At 35.4% G+C, this 23,442-nt stretch overlaps 1 protein-coding gene across 3 annotated transcripts in view; it reads right to left on the minus strand.

Moving 5' to 3' along the window:
• Positions 1-338: 338 nt before the first annotated feature.
• LOC118749243 (structure-specific endonuclease subunit SLX4-like) overlaps positions 339-23,442 on the minus strand; it is a 194,711-nt gene continuing 171,607 nt past the window's right edge. For 2 of the 3 annotated variants that reach the window (XM_036484042.1, XM_036484043.1), the window contains exons 7-8: positions 1,073-1,225; positions 339-768 (exon numbers count right to left, since the gene is read on the minus strand). In XM_036484042.1, coding sequence (XP_036339935.1) covers positions 670-768; positions 1,073-1,225 — 252 coding nt within the window. In that variant the 3' untranslated portion in view covers positions 339-669. The remainder of the gene's footprint in view (positions 769-1,072; positions 1,226-23,442) is intronic. The other variant, XM_036484044.1, reaches the window with a different exon arrangement.

Genomic DNA, 23,442 nt, shown 5'->3' on the forward strand with positions numbered 1-23,442 from the left:
AAAGCAACATCGCAAAAAATATGGAAAAAGGTTTTTTCTTAACAGCGGTCGTCCCTCGGCAGGCAATGGCAAACCTCCGAGTGTATTTCTGCCATGAAAAACAGCTTCGCATAAAAATACAATCGCCGTTCGGAGTCGGCGTAAAACTGAAGGTCCCCTCCGCTTTGTGTGACAACATCAAGGCGCACGGCACAAGTCGGAGGAGAAGCTCGGCCAAACACTAACATATGTGTAAGCGCCAATCTATTATTATTATTATATTATTGCGGTTTTCAACCGAAGCTGTGCATATGCATTGTTTCGGTTTTTTTTCATATGCATTATTTCGGTTTTTTTATATGCATTATTTCGTATTATTTCAGGGTGCCCTCTTATTTCTTTACTTATTAATCTGAAAAATTTAGGTCCGGGTAATTTTTGGAATAAATTTTCCTTTACGAGGGAAGAATTTGTAATTTTCACATGTTTATTGCTACACTTATCTGTCGCGATCTTTACTATGACACAAAAAGGGATGCTTCCGTGATACATTACTTTGATGAAAATAGTATCTAACATTAACGAGGGCTGACTAACTTAACTTACTTCAAAGTTTCCAATTTAAATCACAAATTTTTATATACATATATATTTTTTTGTTATGTTTCGAGTGATTTTTGTTTTATCCTTCTATTTACTTTTTGAAATCTGGCGTTCACTTTGGCGGGATGGATGTGTCATATCATAACGGAAAATTATGCAACGCCGATCGAGAAATGCCTTCATGTCCTGCAAAAAAAGAATTTCTCATAATATTATAAGAACGATAAAATATTCAGAATAATTGCGACTGTCGTGTCGAGTGCAAGTCGTTTTTCGAGAGTCGAATCGTATGAAAATTGCATAGCATTCCCTAGTTTTTCAACCCGAATAGTGCATTAAAACGGAAAAACTTGGCAGCATTGGATAGTTTTCGACGATTTTCGTCGTTCACTTATTTCAGCACGAGAGTATGCAAAGCTAATGTTGTCGATTCATACAATTTCGTCTAATTCACTACTTGCACAAAGAAGTTGATTATTTGAAGTCTAACCTTTGGTTCGAAACGATATCCAATTTGCTTGAAAAATACATAAATATTATGCAAATCAATAGGCTTATACCTCAAAATCATTTCATGCAAAATTGTGCTAGAGATAACAAGATTATACCAAGCGATATGTAGCGGCAAAAGTGGACGGGGTGTCTGTAATAAAGAAAGTTACATATTAATGTACTTGCTATTTATATTACGGAATATTACATTACAGACTAACGCCCAGATTCATAAAAAATAAAGTCGACTTTAACTGCTTTATAAATAGAGAATTTGTATGAGAATGTCACATTATAAAGCTCTTTAAATCGATTTTATTTTTTATGAATAAGGCCATAAGTTTTCAAATAAAAAATACACAATACAAAAATATTTTAATATGAGAAAAAAGGATGTATAAAAAAGAAAGGCGGTATTTTACTAAAAACTTCATTGCACCTACGTGATGCTACATATTATAGTAAAAGAAAACTAAAAGGGCGTGCCTCGGACTATTACCGTTTCGATTCCAGTAAAGCATTTTAAGGTGCACCTCAACTTTTTTTTAATTGTCACTTAGGCTACTGTGGCGCTTACGACCTCATATTTAAACAGAGTTTTAAATGATTTTATATATTTCTCGCGAAAATCTCTATGCAATGAAATATCTAAAAAGTAATGTATTGTTAACAAATTATTAAATTCTAAGTGATCTAGTGATAGGTTCATTTAAAGCAGTGACTCCAAAAGTGGTCCAGGTGGACCACCAGGGGTCCACGGGAGACTCGAGGGGGGTCTACGTTGGCGCGAAAAAAATATGGGAGTTCACGAGATGTAAGTGGGGGTCCACGAAAATGTATCTGGTTTCGATAGTAAAGAGCCAAAATGGTTGCCTGAAAGTCTCTTGCCGCACGGCTGCACTAAAAAGAAACGGATGTTGGTATAAAAGTGAGTGGGGAGATGCGGAAATTGCTGGCGGCAGAGATTTGAGCACTTGTGTATTTTCAATGCTACAGGATAGTACGTCACCATTACCTTTGTTGAAGAGATTCTATAATGTTGAGTTCCCTGAAGCTGAATGCTGACTTAATTCCAGCAGTGAGTCCGGACTCACACATTGTCGAATCTTCACTGATGGCTCCAAAACTGATTCTGGGGTATTTTTTGTTAATAGAGATAAGATTCACTTTTCCCTTGGGGAATATGCTTCGGTCTTCCAGGCTGGGGTAATTGAAATCCTCAAAGCCAAGGACTACCTGGTGGAAAATAGGTGGAGAGGAAGGAGTTTACGTGTCTGCAGTAACAGCCAAGCTGCACTTAAGACATTGGCCAGCCCTCTATCTAAATACTTCCAAACTAGTAGTTCGGCAGTGCAAGTAACGACTAAATTATGTTGATAAATATAACGACCTTGCTTAACACTGAGTGCGACGTCACTCTGGAGTACCTGTTAATGAGACATCTGACCGTTTGGCCACAGTTGCTGGCCATCGAAACCCCCATCATAAACTGGGTGAAGACTTCGCTCAGCAATGACTATGAGGAATCGAGGGGATGCAGGTGGGCAAAACTCATGTTGCCTTCAACCTCAGAAGTTCTATCAGTGGTTTGCTTTCACTGAGCAGACGGGACTGCAGACAACTTTTTGGACTGCTGACTGGTCACTTCACGTGGCTTGCTTATTTGGTTGTTTGTCATCGATTTTTCATTTATCAGTTTCTGAATTAAAATTAAGGCGTCAAAAGAGGTAACAGGTAATAAGATCAACGGAAATAAGATCATTATCAATTGACATTATTACCTTTTTAAAAGCGAAATAAAATCCATTGACATTATTTCTCTTTCAAACATTAAATTTGCTTAGCTTCGCGGCGGCCCGCGTCAGCGCGACACACCACGCGCGCCGCGCTCGCGCTCGCGCCCCGCGTACTCCGCGCGACCGGCGCATACACCACCATTTCACACCAGGGTGGGAAATAAAGTCAATTGGCCTTATTTCCGTTGATCTTGTTGCCTGTCACCGTCAAAAGATTATCGGTTTTGTTGTTTAAAGGCTTGTGTTTTAAAAATGTGAGTGATAAATATTTTACGCATCACTATAAAACTCGGAGTGATAAAACTAAAAATGATGCCTTCAACACAAATAAACTATTTTACAAATACGCCACATGCAAATTCATGAGTGAGCTGATTATGTAAGAAGTTTATGGTAAAGGGAATGTAAATAACGCTAGCTCTCTGAGTGCTCTTAAAAAATATAACTCCTCTGATCGAGAGAGTACTTTGATGGCTTTATGAGCCCTGTTTTTTAAAACTTGCAAGTGTGTAATTCAGCGGTGGCCAAAGCCTATGCACGCGTGCATAAGCTTTTTCGAGCTCTCTCACCGATAGTAAAAAGCTTTCGTGCACAGCAAGAAATATATTTATTTGCTTTGCTTGCCAGTCGAAGTTTAGCTGCTGAGCCAGCAGGTTGTGTGCTGCTGGAGCTGTTGCTGAACGGTTGTGTGATGTATGCGTGCAGGGGTTGTTTTTTGTTTAGTATAAGCAAAGCAAACTGCGCGACCCGCACTACAATAGCCCAACTTCGCTCTGGCTATTGCAGCAGGCTAAACTTTTACTTAAGCAGAATCAACGAGGATGTGCCCAACCAACCCAGCATGTGGAGAGTCGCCACATGACTCACGGCACCTCTTCACATGCCCTCAGAACCCCACTCAGCTAACGCCCCTGTCGCTATGGACAGCCCCTGTGGAAGTCGCACACTTCCTGGGCCTCCCCCTAACTGAACTTGACGACAACGTTGATGGATGAACCGACCCGAACGGGGCTTAGTAGCCGCTACAACAACAACAACAACAACAACCATTCTTTGCACGCACATATGTATGTATATATGAATGCATGTGCATTTTGTTTTGTACAAGAAAGCTTTTTACTGTCGGTGTGAGGGTCGGTGAAAAAGCTCGAAAAAACTTATGCACGCGTGCATAGGCTTTGGCCATCGCTGTCTTAAATACATATTATCGGAACACTGGGTAGGCTCAGAAGGCGCAGCAGTTGAGCTCAACCGTTGCTAAAAAAATCAGTGGTCGTTATGCGTCTTCTGAACGGCTTGTTACATTAGCTGTCAAATTCAACTCTCAAAGGCTCACACCAACATGTTGTCTCAAATGATCAGAAAAATATTACGATCATCTGACACGCAACTGTTCAGTTGATCAGAAGTACACAACAACGCGTTCAGAAGGTGCAATCGCAACAGTTACTGAGCTGTTGCGCCTTCTGAACGTTCCCAATGCTTTAAACTTCACTAACGTTCTACTTAGCAAAAACAAACCTTTGTGTTACGTTCAGCGTTGCCGAATTGACGATTTCATCGTCATTTTGACATTTTTTTTAGCTCAATGACGTTTTGACGATTTTCCTACCGTATTGACCTTTTTTTTTAGTTTATCCACTTAATTATATATGTATGTTTGTACATATACATATATACACTTGTGATCAGCTAATTAAACCAACAACAGTTAGCCAATTAAATTCTAGGGTAATAATGTGCAAGTCTTAAGTTGCTAAAAAATCGCGTTGATTTTTAATAATTTTTTTTCTGACTGCATTACAGATTTTTTTTCCATACAAAATAAATTCCACAATTTTTTTGTAAAAAAAACATGCGTCATTAAGTCAGAAAAAAAATATTAAAAATCAACGCGAATTTTTAGCAACTTCAGACTTGCACATTATTTAATTGGCTACTAAACTGCATACTCAAAAAAATTCTAAAAAATCTGAATAAAAAGTTGAAAATCTATCTGAAACTTTGCAGATTTTTCATAATGTTTGCACAAAGTTTGAAATCTGGATTTATGTGGTGTTTGTTATATAATGAGCTAGACTTTTATGGAAAAATAATAAACATTAAATAAACAAAAGAAATATAGCCAAAATTTATCAAAATGTTGTTGGATTAATTAGCTGATCACAAGTATATATGTGCATATGTATGTACAAAATTTGTTAAATGGAAACGTAATCTAAAATACAAACACGCATTTGCATATCTGGCTTTGTTATTCAACTTTTAGTTATATTAAATTTGTTCCAGAATTGTATCCAAATTGTTAATTTGCACTGCTGACACTCATATCTATCGTTAATAAATGCTCCTGTTACACTTTAAAACTGGATCAAAAACTTCACATCAGCTAAATCGTAATGCCCTGTATGCAGCTCTCAAGAAAACGTCCAAGAAAAAATCACCATTATTTCGTGTGTATGTCCAAGGAATTTTGACATTTTTGATACTTCACAGCCTGTTGCCTCACTCTTTCCTCAAGAAATAATGGAATGCCCGATATATTTCTGTTGTAAACCTGGGTTGCCTTGTGCTCTTTTTTCACAAAAAACTGTAGAAAACGGTAGTATAAAGCGTAGCAAATTCCTTAAGAACTGCGTACTGCCTTAAGGAAGTTTGACTCAAGAAAATTTCTTAGACATTTCTTGTACGCCATTTTATATGGAGTTTTTGCTTTTCTTGAGAGCTGCATACAGGCCTTAAATCTAAATTGTCAGTTACAATAACGAATCAACTTTAGTAACCCATATGCAATGTGGGTTCCCTTTGGTTTTGTAATTTGTGGTCATAGTCGAATTCTACGTTCGATTATAAGCAAAAATGGCGACCAAACTAAGTATATACCAAAAATGTCGTTTGACCCTGCCACTTTTTAAAAGAAAAATCAGTGTATTATATTTTTTTCTGAACCAAATTAATTTTTCATTTACAAAATTTTGTGGTTTCTTCATGCAATATGGAAAATTGGGAGGATCAAACGTAATTTTTGGTATACAGCATATATGTAATACTTTTATATTGCTAGTACATTCAAAGTACATTCCCCAACATCAGAGTGCCGAAATATTGAAAAAAGAAAGAGAGATCCCATAAGAGAATGTACTCAAAATGATAATTTTACTTTTCAAAATTCAGGAGCGGTTTCACAAATTATTTAAAAACAACTCTTATGAAAAATTAACAAAAAATAAAATTTTTGTAAATCTATGAGAAGCGCTGCGGCCGTTGGTGGTGGCAGAGGATAAAAATACCAGTTAGAGAAGGACTTGGCATCAGTTGGCATTTCCAATTGGCGTCAATCAGCATAGAAGCAAATCGAATAACGTGCTTTATTGGATTCGGCCAACATATAAAATACCACACCGCTTTATGTGTAAATAAGTTTTGTCTTTGTTAGGAAAATATCTTCTATCTTCTAATTTTTTAGATTTACAAATAACGAGGAGCATCGGAGAAATTCGTCATACCGAGCCCTAACCGCTAAAATAATGTATATATATATATATATCTATATATTTTTTTAATTTACTTTTTGATGCAGGTGCTCCAAGGGGCATTTATGCATGAAAATTAAATTTTGAAAAAAGATGTCTTAATTCATTTTCGCTTGTTGAGTTCCCTGAACCGGCCCTGTTATGATATGGCACTTCATTCTATGTAGTAGTTTCCCAACGGCACTCAAAGTGAGCGGCTCCCCAAAGGAGCAAATATGGAGCAGTACAAAAGCAAAGTAAAAAAAAAATATTTAACTTCTATCATAGCTCAGAAATAAATATCATTTTGATTAGTAACATAAAATATTTTCTTTTGAAAAAAAAGTCAATTTATGTACAATCATGTATGTTTGTATGTCTTTTCATATGTATATCACATAGAAAAGAAGAGAAACCTATGTTTATAAGTACACCTAATAAAACCATCAAATGGTTTACAAAAAACGCCATTATTTTATTAAAACAAAAATATAATACAAAAATTTAAATTTGCATGCATCGCTTTTTAAATGATTTACTTGAGCGCTTGCCAAGGGCTTCTTTTGAAGCAGCAAGGGAGCGCTTCTTTCTAATGACACACAATGTTAAAATACAATGAAGTGTGAAATTAGGAAGGGAGCGCTTACTGCTGATTATGGAGCGCTCCAATAGAACAAATGGAGCGCTTCTAGCCCCGTTGGGTTACAAATATACACGTATACTTCTACAATCACAAAAATTTTCATAGGATGTCTTTCTTTGATTTCGAATGGAAAACTCATTGCGATCATATTGTACTAGCAATATAGAAGTATTACATATATGGTATACAGTTTGCTCGTCATTTCGGCTTACAATTAATCGGTGAATTTGAATTTGCTATACACTTTTCTCGAAAATTTTGCTCCGAACAAATCACTCCGCCCTCGTGGTCATATTTATTGTATGTAATTTATGTAATTTTGTTCGTATTTTTTATTGTTACAAAAGTATAACAAACAAAAATTTCATGTTTTTTTAACGAAATGACGATTTTTTGGGGTAAATTGACGATTTTTCAGCGAAATCTTTCGGCAAAGCTGATTACGTTTGCCAATTTTTTGGGTGTATCGATGGGCTTTTGTGCTTTCAACACATGCTCAAAATGTGATTGTTTAAGTGTGGCCGAAACTGATGTAATCACATGTTTTTAATAAATAGAACACAAGAAGATATTTAATTTTTATTTTTGCCACTCCAAATTTAGTTTGGGAACTCACCCGCTAAGCAAATTTACATCGTTAGATCTAATTTTCACATTTTTTGATGAGCTTTGGAAATATGTTAGAAGTGTAGCAGCAGGGGTCCACCGAAACCAGAAAAGTTTTGAAAAGGGTCCACGAGAAAAAAAGTTTGGGAACCTCTGATTTAAACCATAATTAGTGCGATGTGAATTTATATAAAACAGATTAGTATGTCGCAAACATTTACATCCTGGAAAAGGTTAAGTTATAATTGCCAAGATTGTTATAGTTGCCATATAGCATAATATATAAATATCTATTTGGGGAAAGTGTGCAATTTACTTGAGTATTTTTGTTAGAACAAATGTATATCTTTTAATAATTACAAAACCCCTACCTTGATTGGACAACAGATATTGTTAGTTGAACCAACTTATAACGTATGCGGAATGAAACAACTCACATACACTGCCGGCAAAATGTATTGTATTGGCACAGCTGCTTTTTCACAATATATGCAACAATTTTTATTGTAATATTTTTCCGAAATTTTTTTATAAAAATATGGTTGATTTTACAACAAAAGACATAAAAATATAATTTCTTAACTTTGTGCAAAACTCGCGAAAATTCAGCAAATTTTCATGCAAAAATTTTCAACCTTGTAATCAGAATTTGAAGGGCTACAAATCTGCATACTCAAAAAAATTCTACAAAATCTGATTAAAAAGTTAAAAATTTGCATGACAATTTGCTGAATTTTCGCGAGCTTTGCACAAAGTTTAGAAATTATATTTTTATTTATTTTTTGTTGTGGAATGAACCATATTTTTATAAAAAATTGTCGGAAAAATATTATAATGAAAATTGTTGCATATATTGTAAAAAAGCATCTGTGCCAATACTTTTAGCCGGCAGTGTAGATATTGTCCAAATTTCCATATAAAAAATTTATAGAAAATACTCATGTCCATAACGATTGGCCTGTTTAAGTTTTCAGGCATAGTGCGGAGGGCTTTTTTAAAAATATTATATTGGGACTTTATTGTGCCAATTTGAGTTATTATTTGTTTAGCCTTTTAGACGATAAACAGCTCAGAGTTATATTTAGGTGTCCTTTCATGGGTCCCCAATGAAAAATATTTCCGTAATCCGTTGTAAAAAACTGAAATGAATGTGGTGCAAGCAAATTTTGGGAAAGCGCTCATAGCTGGCATAGTCTCTAATGTTTTTTGCTTACTTTGTACTTTCTTGTCATGATACGCTGTTATTTTGTAGAGAGATCAAGCAATTTATGATTCTTGTTACGGTCTCATTTCGCTGCAATGTGAAACATGTTTTTTCGCACTCGAGGGTTTTCCTTCTACTGTTTTCCTATTCTATAAAGCCGACATTTCCTTTGTAAATAATTTTTTTTCAGTCTCTTAGAGAAAAAATTAAAAAGCTCGTGACATTGAGTTTCGGTATACAAAATTTACAAGCAAATTTTCAGAGTTCGTTCGCATTCAAGGAAATTATTTCAGCATTATAAAATGTAACGAGATTATTTTTAGTGGAATGCTTGTTAAGATTACACAGTACATTTTGTTATACGTAGTTTAGTTTGGCTCCTATGTTTACCAGAATTTTTTAAAGTCTGCTTAGAAATAGTGCGCATTACATTCCGCATACGTTAGTTGACCAAAAATAAACAGTGCTTTCGTTGATATAACTTTTCAATTACTTTAGTGAACTTGTTTTACACTTGAATTAAGTAAAAAAAAAAAGTTTGAGTTTGGCTCAAAAAGAAATTATTCAGTGGTTGTTGTGTTTATTAGAGTATTTATTTTTATATTATACCAGATTATTGTTTGTTCAACAGTTATAGCAAGGGAGTTATAGCAAACAGACAATATTTATGCAAAACTAGTCTAGACATCTACCTCGTTGGAAGCTAAATCAATTTATACGCATATACAACCTGTCGGATTGCCTTGTGTTAATATCCGCACTGCGCCTAAAAATATTCACTACGTCACAGCGGAGCTACACGGAACGCCACTGCACAGCATAGTGCGATTTGATCTTAAATTTTACACATTATTATACTATATATATATAATAATTAATAGGCTATAAAACTGCGTACTTGAAATATTTTTTAACAATCTGATTAGAAAGTTGCAAGTTTTGTGAAAATTCGTTGGATTTTACTTAGTTTTTTGTAAAGCCTGAAACCTTGGTTTATATGATTTTGTTTAAAGCATGATCCATATTCTTATAAAAAAACAACAAATAAATTTTAGCTTTCAAAATATTGTCGCCAAAAATGCCAGTCAATATCTGCTGGTAGTGCTGGTTTACGTACACTGCTTTGCTTTTTTATTGACTAAATACACGTTTTTAAATTATAACTAATATTACGTTCAAATTGGCCCCATTTAACTTGTTAGATGAAAAAGAGCTTTTTTTTAAACACAATCGTCCACATTGAACATTAGGAGTTACCTTTGACGGTTGTGATTTCAAATAAAAATTCAAAAAATAAAAATAAAAATTCAAAATCAAGTTTTTGTGTTTCCAATTTGTTTTGTGTGAATGTCTGCTTCATGATATTAACGCATACGGATTACTTAGAGACTTCAAAATGTTTAATTCATATGATACCTGATGGAAAATAACTAATTACCGCCTTGCCTCTTTTTTGGCGGGTATGTATGTATACAATTTTGCTATTTTTTGATAGTTTTTCGGTGATGGAATTAAAACCAACAACGAAACTTCATAATTTAAAAAAACTTTAACTGGAGTTATTATAGACAAATATAGTGACTCAAAAAATCGCTATGTATTTTTTTAATGTTTTCCAAGTAATTTTAATTTTTTTTATATAAGATATTGTTTGCGCTTTCATCAAATCCATAAAAATCAAGGATTCAAGCTATTTAAAACATTTAGACAAACTCAAAAACGTTGCGTCTAAATTTCGAAGTTTTTACTCTGAATTTTTAGAACAGTTTTGGGTATGCTGTTTTATAGCGAACAATCATAGCGTGTAATTGCATACCTGTCCATTTTTTCTTTTTATTTAAGGATTTTTTTTTTCAAAGGACTTTGAAATTTTAAAGATTTGATTAATTCAAAAAATTATTAAAAAAAATCAGTGCAAGTAGAATAACAATATGGGCACCAAATGAGAGAGAAAATTCTGTAGAATTTAAAAACAATAAAGTTTTTTGGTTTACAATTACGAATAGGTATTGAAAATGCGCTTTTAATAAATTTTACCTTTTTAAGTTAATAAAGTTTGCAGGACGAAATTCGATGTTGAGGTTGTGCGTATATTAGTCCTCAAAAAATAACACTGGTTTACAGCAAAAATGTTCTATGGGTGCCACTATCCAATTCCTATGCAGAATTGCTCGGTGATTCCGAAAATCGAGTTAATTTTTTTTCTATGGATACGTTTTCGAGATATTTGCAATTTACCGTTATTCAGTTTAAAGCAAAAAATTTTTCCTTTAAATCACGCATATCTTACGAACCAATTTAAAAATCTTAATATAAAATACGGCAAATGAAAGCCGTAAGATATACGTAATTAAAAGGAAACAATTTTTGCTTTAAGCTGAATAACGGTAAATTGCAAATATGTATCCATAGAAAAGAAATTAAATCGATTTTCGGAATCACCAAGCAATTCTACATAAGTATTGAAAAGTGGCGTCTGGAGAACAAAAACCATATTAAAATTTGTGATCCAGTGTAATTAAAAAAAGAATATTGCAAATTTTCAAGGATATTTAAGCACAAAATTTGTAAAGGATATTTTCCATACCCATTCGCCCTTATGCACCAAAAAATACATTCTGTTATAATTCTACAGAATTTTTCTTTTATATGATACCAGGGTTCGGATCTGCCTCATTTTAGCCCCTCGCTCGCTCGTTAGTTTGCTCTGAGCTTGCGCAACTCACGAGCAACAGGCGAGGCTGTTTGCAAACGAGCACTCGTTAAGTACGAGCGCACGCGCTGAGCTTCCAGCGAGCGAGTCAGAAAATGAGGGCAGCGCAAGAGTAGAGCGGCAAGGAGGACCTCATTAGCTCTTCCCTCGCGAGGGCGTCGTTGCGAGCGAGGCACTCATTTGCAGCAGCAGACGTGCGAGGCGAATGAGGCAAGCAGATTAGACAGGCAAACGGGTTGATTGGCCAGAAAAAATGTATGTGATAAAAATTGCATCAACTAAGAATTTCAAGTAAAGGTTTGTATGTACACATGCAGATATGTATATACATTAGGGCGGGTCAATTTGTATGGATCGATTTTTTTCGACATTGTTCCTAGCATATTCGGATTCTTCATAAAATTCTAAGAAAAAAATTCCTCCAGACCATAGCTCTAAAGTTAATTTCGAGCCTGCGCATTTTTAAAAGAAGATATCTTATATATAAAAATGAATTGCTGTCCGTTAGCCTCGCTAAGACTCGAAAACAGCTTGACCGATTTTAATATTTTTATTTTTTCGGTTTGTTTTTTATAATATCCGGATGGTTAAAACCAGAAAAAGTAGAGAGTTGCCACCTGTTTAAAAATTTCAATATAAGTAAATTAATTACATAAATTAGATATTGCAATATGGGTGTCAAAAGAAAGAGGTTATGAAGGCTTACAGGCGAAAATATTTTTGAGGGGGGTTGCCACCTGTTTCAAAATTGAATTGAATGAAATTGATAAGATAAATTAAATATTGCAATATGGGTATAAAATTAAAAAGGTTTAAGAAGGCTTACTACTGAAAATATTTTTGAGTCGAGTTGCCACCAATTTCGAAAATTTAATTCAATTAAGTTAATAAGATAAAGTATGTATGTATTAAAATATAGGTGTCGAACGAAAAGTATTTGAAAAATTATTGATTAAGAAATATTTTCTATAGGCCTGCCACCTACCTGAGCGGTAAAAACTAAAAGCCATACTCGCAAATATTATTCAAAGCTTTTGAGGCTCGCATCAATGTGGAATACTGTAACTCCGTCAAGTAAGTGTTTATTGATGCCAAACAAAGTACTATCATGTTTGGCAATGATATCACCCCATCGAACAATGCACTTAGCCTCGATATAAAAAGAGAACAAAAGCCGAAGTATTAGCCGAAGCAGTTCACACAAATTGAACTAACAAAAAAATATGGCCTATGAATCTTTTATAGAAGCTGTGAACACTGGAGTAAAATTTAAACAAAAAAACAAAACCGACTTCAATTCTCATATACAAATTTAAGTGTACCATTATTTTCTTCGTGGCCCAATTATCGGATCTACACTCAATTAGTAGTAGACTACCTCTGAGGAACCACCTTTCCTTTCAAAAAGAATTATAGAAAACGGATAACGTAGTCCAAAGTTACGCGGTAACATACATAAAAACATATTCCGACGAATTGATAAAATATGCAGATTAATATTTAATAAAGTGTTACGGATATATTTTTTTTAATACAAACCTGTGCTTGGGAGTTTATTGATACGAAAAATTAATTTCTGATATCTATTTTTTATTGAAAGAACCGCAAGATTGCACTACAAAGCAAATTACATATTTTTTACTATTGTAACGGGAGAAGTTACTGTATGTATTTTTTTATATGTACAGTGTCGAACAAAAGTTTTGACGCAGTAAATTTTCGCATTACATATATGCAAAATTTTTAATTTATTTCCGATAATTTTTTATAAAAACATAGTTCATACTTAATGTGGCCAACCGTACTTCTTTCGGAAGTACAGTACTTCTTTTTTCGCTCTTGTACTTTGTACTTCGAAGTACAGTCAAATGTACTTATTTGCGATATTTTGTACTTCAGGAGGAATATTTTGTAACCAGTTAGCGACAATTTTCGGGACGCTATCGCACTTTTTGACGCATGATATAAATGTTTTTGCGTCTAAAAGTGCGATAGTGATTCGAAAATTGTCGCTAACTGGTTTCAGAATCTTCCCCCAGGTCCTGTAATTCTCCGATCTTCTGGACGATCGTCACATGGTCTGGGCGATAATTTCGTTGAAACCATTAAAGTCGCCGCGGACCGATGGCATCATACCTGCACAGCAGCGAAGGACTCTGAAGCTGTCGTGCGATTGGTTGGATCCCATTTATGCGAACTGCGTGAGGACCGGGTACATCCCGAAGGCTTGGAGTTCAGCCCGAAGGGCGGAAAAGGCGCACATGTTTCCCCTAAGTATTTTAGGTCAATCAGTCCCTCTTTGTTTTTGCTAAAAACTCTAGAGAGACTAATAGACCTCTGCATAAGAAACGCGATTGCTTGTGACTGTCTTACAAGAGCTCAGTATGCTTATTGCAAGAAGAGGTTGGTGAATATCGCCCTGCATACATTGGTACAGTGGTCATAGGAACTTTTCACGCATAAAGATTATGCAGTAGGGTCCTTCTTCGATATCGAGGGGGCCTTCAACAATGTCACACCAGAGGCAACAGTCGATATAAATATTCATAATCAGGGCGTCGAAACCAACCTAATAGGGCTTATCTACAGCTCACTACCGCGAATAGAACTGTCGCGGCGGAGTGGGGACTCGCCTGCACTCAATGCAGAGTCATTTGGAGCACTCCACAAGGTGGTGTTCTCTCTCCCCTGCTCTGGATTGCGGTTGTAAAAGACCTTCTAGAGAAACTGGATAAAGTGGGCTGTCGGGTGATCGCCTATGTAGATGATGTGGAAATTTTGGTTAAGGGACGATTTCTAGACACCATTTTTGTTCTGGCTCAGGGTACCTGAACCAGGTAACTAGGTGGGCGATCAACGGCGGCTGTCGTGGAAGCCTAATATTGAGGTAAGGTAAGAAAGGTGTCGGTTGCCTTGTACTTCTGTAGGGGTCTCTCGCCCAAATTAATTCATTAGCTCTAGGAAACCAGATTTAAGCCTATATTGTTTCAGGGAGCCCTTCTCTGGTGGAACTTACTAGAGAAGCCTACACTTGTAAAATAGGAATTAGCGGAGCATTAGGAACCACACCTACACTGGCGCTTAACATACATATGTTGAACACGGCGCCTGCGGATATTGCAGACAGAATTGTCGCAGCATGATCTGCTACTGGGCTTAGGGGAACCGGGTCCTTTCGTGACATAAAAAAGGAAAAGATGTTTCTCTGCTGCAGCAAATGTTTTAATAGGGCACTTTTAAACATGTTACCTCTCAAGGGCTAGTGATGGGGGTTCTGACAGGCCATTATGCGATTGGTATTCATGCGTTGAGACTTGACATTTCAACTGATCCTCGCACTTTTCAAGAAACACTGAGCTCTCAGGGATCGGAATTAGCCGCATTCGAAATTTCAATATCGACTCGCGGCGTTAACTTAACCTAACCTGTACTTCTTTGTGCTATGAAATAGTTGGTCACATTATTCATACTACACTAAAACACATAAAAATCAAATGTGTAAACTTTGTGAAAAACTCAGGAAAATTTCAGTAAATCAGCATACTAATTTGCAATTTTATATTTAGATTTTCAAGCAACTTCAAACCTGCACTTTGATAAACTAAAATTAAATGTATTATTAAACTGCATACTTGGAATTTTTCTAAAAAATACTTTGCCTATATTGCGAAAAATTTACTGTGCCAATACTTTTGTTCGTTACTGTAAGTAAATAAACCCTTAACTTTAAAAAACCAAAAAAAAAAAATTACAATATTTCAAAATTATTTTTCGAATCATAAATTTTTTTTATGATTAACAATGTATTTATATTTTTTTGTTTGGTTTTAGATCCTTTTTGCTTTCAACACGAGGTATCTTTTTTCTAGTTTCTATTGTCATAGCATTTTTCCTAAATACAAGTAGAGCTTTATAAAACTTGTATAACACCAAATGTTTATCAAGCTTAGGATTTTGTGTTATCCGGGCAGGCTTATTAATTTAACCAGAGAATATGTTTTCTTTATTAAGTTTACCCAGTTCCCCATTTTAAACTGCTACCTGTACTGAATCAGCGGTTAAAACTTGTTAAATTTTTATTTAAAATTTTCGGTAAGGAATAAGCGAGTGGATGAAAAATATATAAACCGTAAGAACGGCCCATATATATGTACATATATGAAAGAATACACACATGCGACGACTCTAGCCATTGTGTGTCACTCCTTTAAATCATAGTTATTTTTTTCTTATGGTATTAAAAAATATCGTTCGTAACACTTTAGTAAATATTTATCCGTATATTAACTGAGTATATATTAAAGACTAGAAGATGACCCGGTGAACTTCATATCATCTATAATTTATTTGAATTTCACTTTAATCAATTATAACAAATCTTCAAAATGCAATATAATGAGATCACTAATACTGCCTGCTGTTATAGCTGATAAAAGATTCCACACCTATGAGATGTGCCACGCCCCTTTTTACAAACTCATTTATATACATATATCTTTCCATAAGCACCTACCATAGGTATCTGTGCATTTCAAATTTCGAGTTCATGTGACTATAATTCCGAAGTTAGAGCTGATTAAAAATTTTCACTATGGGAGGTACCCCTCATCCCCCTCACCCCCCCCCCCCCCCTTGGCGAGTTTCAATTTTTTACCCTATTATAGGTCCAGGAGTCATGGCAATACTTTGGCAAAATTTTATTCGATTCTGTACATCCGTTCAGGCTGCAACCTGGTGCATACATACATACATACTTCCACAAATATATAGTAGATTTGCTTTGAAGCGCCATCTAGCGGTTCTTTAAATAAAAAATAGATATCAGAAATTCATTTTTCGTATCACAAAACTCCCAAGCACAACTCTTTATTACAAAAAAAAAAAACATTCCTAACACTTTAGTAAATATTAATCTGATTATGGACTTAGTATTAATTAAAAATATTTTCTTTTAAAATTGCGCAGGCTCGAAATTGATTCTAGAGCTATGGTCTAAAGGGCTTTTTTTCTTAGAATTTTGTGTAGAATCCGAATCTGCTTGGAACGATGTCGAAAAAAAATTGACCCGCCCTAATATACATGCATATATACACATATGTATGGATTTATTTTTGTATATATTATCGTGCATAGAAGAATAGATGTGTGCTATTTTGACCAGTTTTATCTACTAGGTAGGTACATATGTGCATACATATCTATGTATGTATAATTTTTTTTAATGCTCAATAATTTCTTACAAAATTTCAACTTATTATAAATGAAAGAAAGACCATACAAGTCCAAGCAAGTTTCATACTTTGTACAAAATTTGAAAATTTCAATAAATTTTTATGAAAATTTTAAACTTTTTAATCAGATTTATAGAGCAATGCTTGGTGTTGTTATAGCAAATTACATTTTAGTATAATTATAATAAAATAAAAGTATGCCTTATATAATGAAACCTGGCAGATAATGCTTTGGCCACTAAATTAACTTATTAACGAGATATAAATTAATATTTCATATCAATAATTGCATGAAAAATGATATTTCTTGCCCTCATTTATATAGGAAAAAACATTTCCCATAATTTTATTTATTTGCAACAGCTGACAACCGACGCACGCGATCTTTCTGTTTTGTGTTGGCGTTGCCAAATTTTGGATATGTGGACGGCTGCATGGAAATTCAACGCCAATGCAACGCCAAAGTTGTATGTGAACCGGCCTCTATTTTTTGTTTACGCACATTTTCCCATGTCTACATATGTATACATACATACATATGTCCTTGACCAACAGGCCACAAATAAATTTGTTCACAAAGATTTATGTACATACATATATTTCTTTCAGGTATACAGCATTACTGCTACAAGTAAATAGCAAACTATTTTGGGGTGTTAAAAAGTGGTTAGTTGTCTTTTGTTTCTGCGACACACACGATTTACTATCCTCTTTACTTATTTTCTCTGTAAAGACAAAATACATGCATATGTACATACGTATATACATACATATATAAATATGCATGTTATGTATGTACATATATGTATAACTCTAAAAAATATTGTATTAAATAATCTATGCTTATGAATGTAAATAAATTTTAATTGTTGATTTAAATGCTGCCCTAATATAATCTATATATATAAAATAATAGCCGTTTTCGTTGTTCGGAGTTAACTCAAAAACTACTGCATAGATTTCAGTCAAATTTTCAGAGGTTATACCTTGCATACATGGTCCTATTATAGTCTACCAGAAAACTCGGTAGGTGGCGCGGGAGTCGAGTTATTTATTAAAGTCGTATTTATGAAACGGAGCCGCTAGGTGGCGCGGGAGGCGAGTTATTTATAAAAGTTGTATTTATGAACCGATTTCGTAAGGATGATGAAAAAAGCACTTGCGAAAAACGGACCCGCTAGGAGGTGCTGGAGTCCAGTTTTTTGTAAAATCTGTATTAATAAACCTATTTTGTTAATATACATTCGAAACGTTTATTACTTTCATGATGATTTTTTTTCATTCGAAACATATTCAGCCTTATCATGAGTTTCGTCTTCCCTGAACCGGTTCACTTTTCGCTTTTGGTTTCCATGTACTTACTATAGGGGAATCAAACTCTTCGCGTGAATTTTTTTTCGGGCGAAACTCAGGATAAGGAAGATTACATACATAAAATGATAGCTATCTCCGTTTTTCGGACTAAACTGAAAAACCACTCAATAAAGCCCAGTCAAATTGTCGGAGGTTATACCTTGCATATATGGTCCTATTATAGGCTACTAGGAAACACGCTGGTGGCGCTGGAGTAGAGTTACTTTTAAAAGTGGTATTTATTAACAGATTTCGTTCAAATTCGCAGCGTGACTACCTGTATGATGAAAAAGTCCTTTGCTAAAAATGGACCGCAGGAGTTTAGGTATTTAGAAAATCCGTATCTGATTGGAATTCATAATTCGTATTCATTTCATGACAAACGAGGGTTTTGCAGAAAAGGGACCCAATGGATGATGCTGCGCCCGAAATATATAGAAACCCCCGGGGGGTTTGTTCTGCTTTGGCCCTATGTTTATATTAGACGAATTTACTTTTCAGACGGCTAAATCAAGGATGCGTTTAAGTATGCATATAAAGACCGTAAAACTGTGTAAGCGTGATCTTACATCTACCTCCGATTGACGAAGTTGCTCGAGGCGACCGTTATTACAGCAGTAAGACTCAACGAAACTAATTCATAAATATTAACACGAATTGTAAAGTGGCAAATTAACAAAGTCGACCACATCTGTTCCAGAAGGAACACGGTAGGTATATCAATGGCTTCATTTGAACGATATTCATGAGATCACACGACTCATTTCAAACTTTCCATCCTGTGGGGCAGCGAGGATTCTTGGCCTTCCTATAATTGAAAACGCTCATCTGTGCTCTTGAGTTTCCGTATAAGGACTTTTATTGGCTTACATGGTAAACCGGACCAATGCTGAAGTTGCAGGATCATAGAAGAATATAACGCACGATTGGCAGAGATCTTACAGGTGGAAATAAGACCATAGGTAAAACGCATTACATCGAAAGGGATCAGTATTCCATATGGAATCACAGCGCTACTATTCTTGGAATATGTGTTAGGAAAATTCCGTTTTTTAGTCGTTACAATTTAAACTAAAAATGTTTACTTTACAGACTGCTTTTGATTTTAAACGCTATTTTTGAATTGGTCAACGCAAAAGATCTTACTAGGCACCGCAAAGCAAGCGGGCATTTGCTAGTATTCACATATTTATATGAATATGTATGTACGTACATACATATAACATATTTTCGTACATAATCTATTGACATACATTCACACATTCACAAGGCATGTGTTGTGTAGTACACTCGGAGCGCTCACTCGTCGTACCTAGCCGAGCGAGTATGCAGACAGTTACTCGCCTCGGCACTGCGAGCGAGGCAACACACAGCAGCCTCGCTCGTTTAAATAATAAGAACTCGAGCAAGCAAGCGGCGCTCGCTCGTTTGCCGAGCAAGCTTAACTTCTCGTGGCTCGCCTCATTGCTGCTACGAGTACGAACTGCGAGCGCCTCGTTACCTGCGAGACGAACTCCGAGTTTTTGGCTACCCTGTATGATACCCTTATTGTTATCCTACATTACACCTAATTTTTTAAATAATTTTTTGAAATAATGATATTTTTTAAATTTTAAAGCCCTTTAAAAAAATACTGACGTCAGAGAGGAAAACTACGTACGCAGTTTTACTATAATTTACCCATAGTTTCGCGAATATATTCATTTTTTTTGTGTGTAAAATTTACTGCCGCACGGTGTAATATAAAGATAACTACGAAAAATAAAGCGGGAACTAAAATTTTATTTGTTTTTCAATCAAAATATTTTAACAAAAATCGACCAAAATGGGAAACAATTTACCTTTTTACCAACCCAAATTTTTTCTACCAATTTTGGTAGTAATTTATTAAAGTGGCAACCCTGAATGCCTTCAACGCACACAGTCTCACTCACTGAATAGTTTTAATGTGTTAGTATGCTGACCACCGCTCTAGCGCATTATTTAGGGGTGGCTCACAAGCATGATTGATGGGTTTTAAGACCAACACTTCTGACAGAATGTGGCGTTATTCGTTAGTTGATCGACGTAGTGATTTTTATTAGAATCGCAGGCAAAAAATGGCCATCATCTGTTACTCTCATCAATACATTTGATTTCCTATCCCTCTAACTCTCATGATTTGACAGAAACTTTTGAGAATGTTTAAGTAAAGAATATATTTTTCCCCCGGCATTTGTAGTTTTATTCAGCCTCGTCGGTATATTTTCTGATATCAGTGTTGCCAAACATGGGATTTTCCTACCAAAACTGGTAGGTTTTTTCTATTTGGCAGGTTGGTAGGCTAGATTGGATTTTGGTAGGTTCCGCGACAATAATAATTATTTGCGAAAAATATAAAATGTGTATCTCCAAACATTTTAGCTTGCTTACACGAATATTTCGCCGGTGGAGTCCTCCATTGTCCACCTGACAGAGACTTCAATGTAAGACTTGAGGAATATCACCAAAACTAACCTATTGGTCTCTTTATATGGTAGTAAGACCCGTTGTCACACATGCGGCCTGGTGACCAAAAGCTACGCAAGTAAAGGCGGTTTCCACCTTTGGCAAGCTGCGCCGACTGGTCCGCATGGCCATTACAGGAGCTATGGGCACCTGTCCAACGGATGCCCTTGGTGTCAATACAGGTATTCCTCCTTTGTCAACTCTGTTTGAAAGAGGCCTGCTGGGGCGCCCTACGACTGCCCAATATGATCAACAAGAAAATTTGGGATCTTCGGGGTCATTTAGAGTTTCTAAAGTCATTCCTGGATAATCCCAAGTATCCTTCTACAAACCCTACAAGGTTAGAATTCCTGAAAGGGACTGCTGTGAAGTGATATTAACTATGATTGACGAAAAGTCCCAAACATGGTATACCGACGGATCAAAGATGGACGACGAGAGTACCGGGGCAGGCGTATTTGGACAAAAATTCCAGAAAGTCTGCCAATTTACACATACCCAACTATATTCCAGGCGAAAGTCTTCGCAATCGAAGTCTGTGTAGAAGGAAAAATGGGTCCAAATGAAACATTATGTCGGATAGTCAGGCAGGTTAAAGGCCTTAGATTCTTTTAAAACGGCAGCAGGCTGGTGGAAAGCTGTACAACTTTTTTTAACCACTTGGAAGCTCATAATAACGGAACGCTGTGGTGGGTTCCGGGACATGAAGGGTTTGAAGGCAACGAAAGCTGACTGTCTCGTAAAGCGGGCAGCTCAAATGCACGGTTCCTAGCCTTTTGTGAGCTGGTGGAGGAAACCCCAGAGCATATTCTATACTGCCACGTATCATAAATAGCAGAGTAATACAATTTGGGGAACGATTGTATTCTTCATCCAAAATTTTTAACATGGCGCCCTCCAAAGTCACTAACTTCTTAAAGAGAATAAGGTTGGAGTGATTACAATTAGGGTTAAGCACAATAGCGTGTATCCCCGACGTAATAATAATAATAATATGTATGTGAAAAGCGACAAACATTTGTGTAAGTCTGTAAAGTAAAATGAATTGTTATACGTAGTTAGTTTGTTTTTATTGTACTAGCGGTGTTTTAGTTTTTGTTAAATGTTATGTTATCTACATTTTTAATAAACTTGCCATTAAAAAAAATATTAAAAACTTGAATAAAATCTTGGAAGGTTTTGGTTGATTTTGGTAGGAAAAAAATTTGTCCGTGGCAACACTGACTTATATATACTTACATATGTACATACATATATTATTCGTTTTTTTCTTTTCAGACATATCCGAATAGTATTATTTTCTTTTAAGTGGAAATAAGTTCATACCAAATTCCCGTAAATGGTAACTTCAAATGCAAAACGTTCATAAAGTCAATTGACATTGTGGCCACTTCAAGAGGGCCATAAGGTCCCTGTGCTTTTCCGTCTTCTGAGATTAATCGCTATACATAATGCAAAGTACGATATTGGTAGCCATGGCTACTAGACTGGCAACTAGACACTAGTCGCCATATCAATTATATAAATAGGCAATCATGTTTCCTTTACACCCCTTTTACGGCTAAACTGTACTTCTAAGGTATAAACAATTATATATCATTAGAAAGGTATTTTGATGTTGATGTGCAGGCAATTTTTAAAATTTCAAATTAGTTTAAAATAGAGCGAAAAAATCAATTCAAAAGTCACACCAATACCAATGCCATACATGTACATGGTTGGGGCGGAAATGCCTCCTAAATGTATGCTTTAATATTGATAGTGAATTAAAGAAACGTGCTAAGCAGCAGTTTAGGAATAAGATGTATGTATGTATGTACATGAATAGATTAGCCTCAAACAAGGATGAGATAATTTTGAGTATGGAGAAGAAGAAAGGGATAAATACAGAAATTAAAATAAAAGTAAAGAAACCTAAATATAAAGACAAAGAGGAAGGAAAAATTAAATACCTAACCTAATAACAATGGTGGGGGTGAATATGTTAATGAAGAAAAGAATGGACATATTTAGATCAGGATAAAGGAAAGGATAAAGATGAAGAAGAAGATGAAGACCAAGACGAGGAAGAAGATGAAGATGAATATGAAGATAAGGATAAAGATAACTTATCTTAACTTAACTTACCTCACCTCAACTCATCTCACCTCCGCTTAAAAACTTACTCCACCTGAGTTCGCTACACATTAATTCACCACACCTTAACTCCCCACACCTAAATCCACCACTACTTCACTCCCCACACCTAAATTCAGCACACCTTAATTCACCACACCTAAATCCACCACACTTTAATTCACCACACCTTAACTCACCACACCCCAACATTCTCCCCACATCTTAATTCACCACACCTCAACTTTCTCACCACACCTTAACTCACCACACCTTAATTCACCACACCTCAACTCACCACAACTAAATTCACTACACCTCTTAAGCCCACCACACCTGAATTCATAACACCGTAACTCCCACACCCAATTCCACCACACTGCAACTCATCACACCCAATTTCAACACATGACATGATATCACTAAAGAAACAATGTAAAGAAAAAGAGGAAGGAAAATTTAACTACCTAACCTAATAACAATGGTGGGGGTAAATACGTAAATGGAGAAAAGAATGAAGATATAGATCAGGATAAAGGAAAAGATAAATATGAAGACGAAGGTGAATATGAAGATGAAGATGAAGATGAACATGAAGATGAAGATGAAGATGATGATGAAGATGAAGATTAAGATGAAGATGAAGATAAAGATAAAGATAAAGATGAAGATGAAGATGAAGATGAAGATGAAGATGAAGATGAAGAT

Source organism: Rhagoletis pomonella, unplaced genomic scaffold (genome assembly GCF_013731165.1).
Source record: "Rhagoletis pomonella isolate Grant_MI unplaced genomic scaffold, Rhpom_1.0 Rhpom_scaffold_00014, whole genome shotgun sequence".
Classification (NCBI taxonomy): Eukaryota; Metazoa; Arthropoda; class Insecta; order Diptera; family Tephritidae; genus Rhagoletis; species Rhagoletis pomonella.